Source organism: Pelodiscus sinensis, chromosome 3 (assembly GCF_052426305.1).
Source record: "Pelodiscus sinensis isolate ZL-2025 chromosome 3, ASM5242630v1, whole genome shotgun sequence".
Taxonomy (NCBI): domain Eukaryota; kingdom Metazoa; phylum Chordata; order Testudines; family Trionychidae; genus Pelodiscus; species Pelodiscus sinensis.
In genome coordinates, this window is record NC_143054.1 from 145,190,297 (window position 1) to 145,200,294 (window position 9,998).

Here is a 9,998-nt window from a genome sequence, read left to right on the forward strand (position 1 = left end):
TTATGTTATTGGTTCTATGTAATGGCTTAATGAGTGTCCGCATGTCCAGTAGAAATAAGATGTTAAGTATGTGAAATGTTTTTTGTTAATTGTTAATTTTTTTTATATGGTGTGAACTTTTTGGCTGTGGTAGAATTCTAGCAAGGGGGAATGTAAGGGGACTGTTCCCCCTTACTAAAACTCTGTGGGAGTTTTTTGGTTTGCCAGCTCCCAGTTTCAGAAGGGGAAGGATTCATGAGACTGACAGACCCCAGAGACAATGGAAAGCAGTCAACACTCCAGCTCACCCTGACTGACAGGTTGGACAGGCCAGTGAGGAAGGGGAGAGGCCAGGCCCCATCCTCCCTGTGAGCTGGGATTGTTCTGGCTCTCTCTGAGCAAACAGAGAGCTGAGACATAGCCCAAGGAGTGCAAGCTGTGTGCAGAAGAAGTCCTGCAAAAGGAACAGAGAGCTGAGAGACAGCCCAAGGAGTGTAAGCTGTGTGCTGAGGGGCAGTTTTTGCAGCAGCTGAGCCAGACACACACAGCTCAAGGAGCGCAGACCCTGTGTTGAGCAGCAGACTGGCAGTGCTCAGAGAGCCAAAAGGAACAGAGAAGCAACGCAAGAAGCTAGAGACTGGCCAAGCAGCACCCTGCAGCTGGATGTGGTGAGCAGCTGGGAACTGCAAAGTGTGGGGAGAGGCTCTGGACTGGGAGAGAGGTCTGGCCACTTAGAGCTTGAGGCTGTGTGGTCACTGCCAGAGCAAGCGTGTCCAGCCTGCAGCCCCCCCTGCAGCACATCCAAGGCCCCTAAGGGGCCTCTAAGGAAGAGACCGAACTGTCCTTACACTCTGCAGACTGCTGTTTTGATGTCCCTGTGCTACAGAGCAGGGCTGTGTGTTCTCATTTAACCATTCTCATTTTTTCTTATTCTATTCCCTTTAATCTGTTGATGTTTAATAAATTGTATTTGCTTTGAACCTTATGAAGTGATCACTGGGCCAAGAAGGCCTGCAGTGTAAAGAGAGCACCTCGGAGTGGGGACACCCTAACTCCTGCCCCTAGTGACTACAAGGTCGGGGATTAAGCCCCAGGAAACCTGGGCCCAGCCTTGTTGGGGTTTCGAGGGCTCTGCTACTCAGGAGAGTGGAGGGGGAGCCCTCAGGATCAGGGAAGCCGTGGGGTAAAGGAAGTGGGAGCGGGGACTCAGATCCTTTCGCTGGTCCATTTCACCGGGGTGGTATATAAGCCAGGAAAGTTCCCCACAATAGTGGGACCATTCCCCCGCTTACATAATGATAATATCTCTGACGTGCAGTGAGCCCGTGTGAGTTACATCTCTTCAGAATAACTGAACGTCTGTGAGGGTGAGCTGGAGTGGAACCAGTGGGTGCAGATGTGCATTTATTGAATGGGATGTTTATTGATTTAGCCTCTCCTCAGCTACAATATTTTCTTTCGAAGCTCATTGTTCTAAAGTCCCATCATTTGGAAGTTGGCATTTATTCCTCAGGCTGTTTGCATGCTTATTTCCTGGTACACTTGACAGGTCTCATTTCCAGAAATGTAGTGTTCACAGGTTTTAGTCAATTAACAGCTTGCAGGCAACATAACAGCACAGATGTCCACAGATTATTGCACGGTCTCACTTGCTCTAGATATTGAATAGAGCTGATTAAATTAGTTATTACTGTTGCAAGTGAGTGATGAAAGGGCCTAAGAATGTTTGGTATGGAAAAGGCACCATCTCTGGTTGTTCTGTCCAGAAGTAGCTAGTGAGAATAGGGATAGATTGCGGTGAAGAAGAGCTTGACATGCAAGTCTTTGAGATCCTTTTTCACTGTCTGAAGTAGAAGGGTGGGCTGCAGGACAGGGAATAGGTGCTATGGGACAGTGGGTATGTAGAACCTGGGACTAGAATAGTTGAGGTGGGTGGGAAAGTCAGGCTGAAATTGTATTGGTGTAACTGTGTGCAGAAAACTTTTATGTTTACAGCGCAAAGCACAATGGCACCTGATAAACTATTCCTAGGCCAGATGACAATATAAATCAATAAAATAGTACTCAGCCCAGCATTACAAACCCCTCATTTTCATGAGGACCAAGTGGATGAAAACAGTTCAGAAAGAAAAATTAACTCAATAATGGATCGACTGTGGCTCAAATTATGAGGTCTAGTTTGGAGAAAAACTTTGGAGTCTGTAGCAATGCAGATGTCAATGTAAAGTGTAACTATGAATCTAATAACAAATACAGCTGATCTTGTTATCTCCTTTTAATATAATTTGCAGTCATCTTATTCTGTGGCTGCCGCTTAGTCATAACATCATAGATGCCATAAATTTTCCTCTGAATTGAGAAGAGATGGTGGTTAAATGTTAATTTGTTGTCATGCTGTATTGTGTTTCATGTCATCTCAGAAATGTGTGGATAGAATTAAAGATCCACATCTTGTAGATCCCTGATCCCAATGGACATATTGGGGGGAAGGAGAGGGAGAAAAAGATGTGCTCCCTGTGCTACTGCTTTATCAGTACACTTTGACATCTTTTCGTAATCTGGCCAAATCATTACACACACGCCAAAATATATCATGGGTGTGATGGAAAAGGAAAACTTCTTCATCGGGTAGAAGTTTCTAAATCCAGTGAAGCTAGGATTGGTACATTGCACTAAAGGTATCCTAGGCTGAGTCTTAGAGCAAACTACGTGCTTGGGGAGTGTCTAGACTAACATTCACAGTTATGTAAATTAACTCAAGCCATCAATACCAGGATCACAAATTTTTGTCCAGACAAAGCCTTTGTGATCTGTGAAAACTAAATAATTTAAGAGATGCTGGAGATATTACTGTTTCTTTCTGATATTAATCACAATAGAGGCATGGCTTCAGATTATACAGTCTGTTATAGATAGGATTTATGTCAATTAAGCATTTTTGTGGGGACCTGCCTCAACTAGGTCTCTGATCAGACTTTAGAACAACACACACACACACACACACACACACACACACACGACCCTGAGAGTCTGTCCCATATCATATACTGAGCCTAACACTTGCTGGAAAAGAGCTTTGGCTAGTTTGTTGATGCTACATGTGTATCCATGCAGTACAGATAATATCAATTCAAACTCAGAAATATGGATAATACCATCAGGATCTTGGATTAAAATACAGTGATACGTGCTGCTTCAACTGTCATGTCCCAGGTACTGGAGAACAACTGGGAGGAGGAGGAGATGCTAGTCACCATGTTAGCTTTAATTAATTTGGTGCTTTCTAAGTAAAATGAAGTTGTTCAGTAATGATCGACTTTGACTCATTTGGTCCCTTTAATATATATCTAATAATTTGAATCTCACTGAATCAAAAATCAGGTAATGAAATTAAATATGGAGACATTAGTGATACATCCAGGCTATAGAGAGCTCCACAAATCACAGCACAAATCAGTCTAAACATCTGTTCCTTCACTGAAATATATCTTTTGTGTTCTCTAGTCTAGTCAAGTCTAATTTAAGAGCTTCCATGAATCAAAGACCCATTAGGGGTTGGTGATCTGCAGCGAGTTACCTAATCCACTTCTTAGGCATCGTAGCACAACTCGGGGCTTGCAGTGGAGGTGTGAACTAAATCACACAGTAACACAAATCAGAGGAGTAGCCATGTTAGTCTGGATCTGCAAAAGCAACAAGGAGTCCTGTGGCACCTTATAGACTAACAGATGTATTGGAGCACAAGCTTTCGTGGGCAAAGACCGACTTCGTCAGATGCATGTAGTGGAAATTTCCAGAGGCAGGTATAAATATGCAAGCCAGAATAAGACGAGTCACTAACTCGAGTCACTGTAGCTCCTCGATATGGATGCTGCAGGTGCTTTACATTAGTGCAGTCCTGTTTGAAGACTGCGATAGTCATGCAAACTAGACAGCTTGAGCTTGTGCCTGCAACGTCTGGCAGTCCAGGAGGTGCTTTGTAGTCCAAGCTGTGGAGCCACAAAAACAGTTCTCACTAACCCGTGGCTGCACAATCTCAGGAGTGAATATCTCCAGTCATGGCAATTAAGCAATCTTCCTCCATTGCCCTTAAGATGACTTGAATTCTAAACTGTTCAGGAAGGTTCCTTGTTGTTGCTGCTGCTGCCTGTTACTTCTCATTCTGTTCTGGCTGATTAGGGTTGGTAACTGACCCTGTGTCTCTTTCTAACAGCCTGATCTCCTGGATGGCTGGGAAAGGATTCAGTATAACAGAACTGAACATCATTACAGCACAATTCACATTGCAGACACTGGTTTGAGATTTCCAAACCACTGCAGATCATAACACATTAATTATTCTTCCTCCTCACATGCCTTTACATGCTCTCCATGGATGTGCTCCATCTTACCGCTTCACCATGTGTCTCCTGCCCCTTCTCTCCATTTCCTCTACTTGCCTAACTTTTGTTCCTCTGTACACCCTCAACATGGTTTACCCAACGGTCTCCTCTGCAGCTCTTGCTGTCAAGAACATTATTCCAGCATTTCCACAGTACCACCCATCATAATGTAAAGTTTTACCAAGCCAATGCTACAGTCACCAGAAGGTAGCTGATATCAGTGTTGCCTGTGGACATCCAGTGGTCATCATTCATGACAGCTCTGAAGATAGTTAATCATTGCATATTCAGTACGGCTGTGTCTACACTGCACCCCTTTTCCGGAAAAGGGATGCAGATGAGACAAGTCAGAATTGCAAATGAAGCGGGGGATTTAAATATTCTCCGCTTCATTTGTATAAACATGGCTGCCACGTTTTTCTGGCTCAGGGCTTTGCCGGAAAAAAGCGCCAGTCTAGACAGGGATCTTTCAGAAAATAAAGCCTATTCTGAAAGGTCCCTTATTCCTCTTAAAATCAGGAATAAGGGACCTTTTGGAAAAGGCTTTATTTTCCGAAAGATCCCGTCTAGACAGGCGCTTTTTTCCGGCAAAGCCCTGAGCCAGAAAAACGCGGCAGCCATGTTTATACAAATGAAGCGGGGGATATTTAAATCCCCCGCTTCATTTGCAATTCCGACTTGTCTCATCTGCATCCCTTTTCCGGAAAAGGGGTGCAGTGTAGACACAGCCTACCAACATAATTTCTGGTTAACTTACTCGGCACTAACGTGGGTACAGAATCTGAAAGAGTATGCAGGGAGGGACAGATTCACAAAGAAATTATGGAAATGTGACACCTTATTCATTTGGTATACTGGTTTCATCTCTCCCTGTCTAATTTTAAGAAAAATTCCCCCCATTGCATTATTTCCTGATATTTCCAACACAGAGTATCAGTTGATAGATGCACTTTTAAAAAGAGCAGACCTAAATGTGGATGAATGTATTCTAGTGAAAGATGTTGGACGGATGGATGGCCCTTGAGACTGCATAACAAAACCACTGCAAGCTTCCCCAACTTTGTATTCACTCTGGGTATGTCTACACTAGCCCCCTAGATCTATCTAGGGAAGCTAATGAGGTCAACTGAAATTGCAAATGAAGCATGTTCTCGGCCGGTCGCCATTTTAGAAATTGACTAGCCCGAAGTAACTGCCCGCGTCTACACGCAGCAGTGAAATGGGATTCCGAAATAAAGCCCTAAATCAAATTAGCTGTTAAACCTCATTCCAGGAGGAATACCAGTTAATTCGATTTAGGGCTTTATTTCAGAATCCCGTTTTACTGCCACGTGTAGACATGCGCAGTTACTTCGGGCTAGTCAATTTCTAAAATGGCGACCAGCCGGGAACATGCAAATCAAGTGCGGGATATTTAAATCCCGTGCTTCATTTGCAATTTCGGTTGCCCTCATTAGCCTCCCTAGATCGATCTAGGGGGTTAGTGTAGACATACCCTCTGACCTAGAGGGAGCTCATGGATTTGGTCTCCATGGCCCAGTCAATGAAAGCTGCCAACAAGAGGTCCAATTAGTGGCAGATTTGGAGGTGTTGTTCTTTCCTACATGAACACTGGAGCTAAACTGATACACCTAACACATTTTATATAGGCCACTGAATAACTGCAGGGTGGTATGCCAGCCACACTGTTGACCTGGAACAGTAATGGATGGGAACTGCAACCGTGTCACTAGCTCATTTTGTTATTCTTCATTATATGAAGTTTTAGTCCTTCCTGCTTTTCTTTGTCTCTGATTGTCAGTATCTATCTTGTCTTCTCTCTTCTCAGGTATACCAATGCTGTTTGTTGTCCTCTGGGGAATAGTCAAGTACCTTTATGAAGATGAGGGGTTGGTTCAGTTCTAATATATAGCTGATACTTCATTTGTGGAGTGTGTGTGTGTGTGTTGCGGAGTCATTTTTGGTTTGGGTTGATTGCTTTGGCGCAATGGCTGATGTGCTGAAGTCTCATGTAGTTGCTTGTGTTGTGTCTAAAGCTCTTGCATAACATTTCTGAAAGGCGCACAAGCTCATTCCTGGTCAGAATTTTCAGTATGTCTAAGTTTATCTGTTCCTCTACAGGTCAAAGAAAGGTTTTTCAGAAGCTGCAGTATCCACTGTAGAGGTCATCATACCTGATCAGACTATCTTTGATAGCCTGCCACTGGCAGTAATCTTTCCAGGATGCTTCAGAGGAAGGCAAAAACCTCCCACAATATTCTGTTTGTTACTCCTTCCTGACCCCAGCAATGATCAGCTTATGCCTTGCAGCAGAGATCTGATTATCCATTCTTATCTTAGCTTCCATTTATAAAATACAAATATAAAATGCTGCAGAGAATTGCACAGGTTGACTATATTGCATCAGGGATCATAGAATCCTAGGACTGGAAGAGACCTCAGGAGTCATTGAATCCAACCCTCTGCCCAAAGTAGGCTCAACCCCAACTAAATCATCCCAGCCAGGGCTTTGTCAAGCCAAGACTTAAAAACCTCTAGGGATGGAAATTCCACCACCTCCCTAGGTAACCCATTCCAGTGTTTCACTACCCTCCTAGGGAAATAGTTTTTCCTAATATTCAACCTAGACCTCTCCCACTGTAACTTGAGCCCATTGCTCCTTGTTCTGCCATCCATCATACTGAGAAGAGCCTCTCTCCATCCTCTTTGGAACCTCCCTTCGGGAAATTGAAGGCTGCTGTCTAATCCCCCCCCCCCCACCACCTCTTCTCTTCTCTTCTCTTCTCTTCTCTTCTCTTCTCTTCTCTTCTCTTCTCTTCTCTTCTCTTCTCTTCTCCAGACTAAACAAACCCAAATCCCTCAGCCTCTCCTCACAGGTCATGCGCTCCAGCCCTCTAAATCCTTTTGGTTGCCCTCCGCTGGACCCTCTCCAATGCATCCACATCCTTTCTATAGTGGGGGGCCCAGAACTGGACACAGTACTCCAGATATAAAGGGTTAACCACTTACTTGGTTAGCTGCACCTGCTAAGGGTGATGCTTACTGGGTAAGCAATTAACCAGCAGCAAGGCCGACCTGGAGCAGCTCTCCACCCAATGTGGGCATGGGGCTGCTCCAGCTTGGCTGGACCCACTGTGACGGGTTCCTAGTTAGCCAGTTAAACTTTTAAAGTGTTAACTTTTTTAAACAGGATTTTACATCCGTCCATTGCATAGGGATATGCTGTAGAACTGCAGCGGCTGACTTGAAAAATCAGTGGCATCACTTAATTTTACCAAAGATTGTTTCTGGCATCAGGCTAGTTAGCAGCTTTCCTCTAATAGGAACGGTCAGGGAAATAACACAGTACAGGGACCATGTCCTTTATTCTGATAAACAATTCTATGCTATTTATTTTATATTCTGTTTTTCATCCACTGAGTACTTTTGCCACGCAGTGGTCACACCCCACTGGCACTTTCCTAGAAAAACTGACTATAGTCCTTTGCTAAACAGGTAGCAATATGGTGTGAAATGCACTGTAGTTGGGCACAACATTGTGTCAACTCTCCCCTTCACTGAATTCAAGGGATGGGATATCAGGAGTGTGTTTTTATTTGTCTTTCATAATGTGAAATGGTTTCCTCTAACTCTCTTTCCCCAGGCCAAAATAATCCTAGGCTACGTCTATACTGGCCCCTTTTCCGGAAGGGGCATGTAAATTTCACCAGTCGTCGTAGGGAAATCCGCGGGGGATTTAAATATCCCCCGCGGCATTTAAATAAAAATGTCCGCCGCTTTTTTCCGGCTTTTAAAAAAGCCGGAAAAGAGCGTTTAGACTGGCCCCGATCCTCCGGAAAAAGTGCCCTTTTCCGGAGGGTCTTATTTCCCTACTTTGAAGTAGGAATAAGACCCTCCGGAAAAGGGCACTTTTTCCGGAGGATCGGGGCCAGTCTAGACGCTCTTTTCCGGCTTTTTTAAAAGCCGGAAAAAAGCGGCGGACATTTTTATTTAAATGCCGCGGGGGATATTTAAATCCCCCGCGGATTTCCCTACGACGACTGGTGAAATTTACATGCCCCTTCCGGAAAAGGGGCCAGTGTAGACGTAGCCCTAGAGTTTTCTTATTACTCTCCAGGGCAGTCTCAGCTGTATTCTGTAACAAGACTTTTGCTGCAAATTTTATCCAGATGATCAGTATTGGGAATGTAAGCAAGTAGTCAACTACTCGCATTTACACCACCCCACCCCCTTTTGCTGCCTCTATATTGGAGGAAGCAAGGGGGTGGGAAAGCAGGAGCTGCTGCTGGAGGGAGCTGTCTTACAAGCTGGTTCCCCCAGCACCATCTCTGTGAGGCCATCTGCCCCTGACCCTGCACTGCTGCCTCTAAGCCCCTGCTGCGGGGGGGAGGGGCTTAACAGCCCCTGTCCACAGTGGCCCAGACTGGCCATGAACAGAACCTGCTCGGGCAGCAGCCCCTGTCCACGATGGGTCCCAGCTCCACACTGGGACCCCTGCAGACGGGTTGCTTGACCTGGTGTGAGCTGGGACTAAGCAAGCCTAGCACTGTCCCGGCTCACACTGGGTCTGGGACCTACACCCCGCTGCGGCTCTGCATTTTAAGTGTAGTAAGAGTTGGGTGGGCAGGGTGCCTGGCTCTTACAACATTTAAACTGCAGAGCTACGGCTGGGGTAGCTCCCAGACCTGGCATGAGCCAGGACAGAGTGCCTTCCCTTATTGACTAATCATGTAGTCAATAAAAATGTTATTGATTACCCCAGTGGTTCCCAACCTTTTTTATACCCTGGATCGGCAAACCCGTTCACACACTTATGGCAGACTGGTAACGTTTTATTTGCATGTTTGCATATTCATTGTGTAAATAATGAATATGCAAATAAAATGTTATGGGTCCACCAAAATATGTACCCCACCCCAGCCCTCAGAGCGACCTCAAACAGCTAGCTTCAGCTCCGGGTTAGCTCCGCGGACTAGCAGTTGGGAACCACTGGACTATACGATTACTCAAATACCCGCTTCTTAACGAGCCTCTTCCATAGAGCTTTAAAGAACTTGTGCAGCCAGCACTCCACAGGCCTATCTTTCCCTTGGTGTGGAAAATGTATTCAGAGTTCTCCCTGAACCTTCTGCATTCTGCAATGATCAGAGCTGACTTATGATTTCTATTAAGGAAAACTGTTGCTTGCTGCCTTCAGCAGACCCTACAAGGGGCAATTTTGCATCTTATTAGGTTTTCTAAACCTTGTATAAATATTTGTAAAATACTGTAATAAATCACCTTGTGCAGCCTCCTCTCTGAAAGGCAGGATTTCTATGCCTTGGGCCGCAGGGTGACATTTGTTAGTGTGTCTAGGGATCTCTTTAATGCCATTTGCTATAGTGCTGCTGCTGTGGATGTGCAAAAGGCTGTAAATTTCATTTGTGACTCAACTATCTCCCTAGTTATAAGGCAGAACTAGAAATAAATAAGGTCAGGGCTACAACGGCTCAATATTCCAGGCAATCCTGTGAATGTAACCATTCAGAAAAAAAGGATTGTAGCCTGCAAGGACAGGAAGTCTACTTGCAAACTGCCTCCTTCCTGCCTGACCAGGATTGCCACAGCTGTGGATAAAACTGTGATGTTCCTAGGCCT

General features: G+C 44.9%; 1 protein-coding gene across 1 annotated transcript in view; it reads left to right on the forward strand.

Annotated features, from left to right (window-relative positions):
• GLP1R (glucagon like peptide 1 receptor) overlaps positions 1-9,998 on the forward strand; it is a 130,719-nt gene that overhangs the window by 101,022 nt on the left and 19,699 nt on the right. The window contains exon 8 of the mRNA XM_075925080.2: positions 6,190-6,250. Coding sequence (XP_075781195.1) covers positions 6,190-6,250 — 61 coding nt within the window. The remainder of the gene's footprint in view (positions 1-6,189; positions 6,251-9,998) is intronic.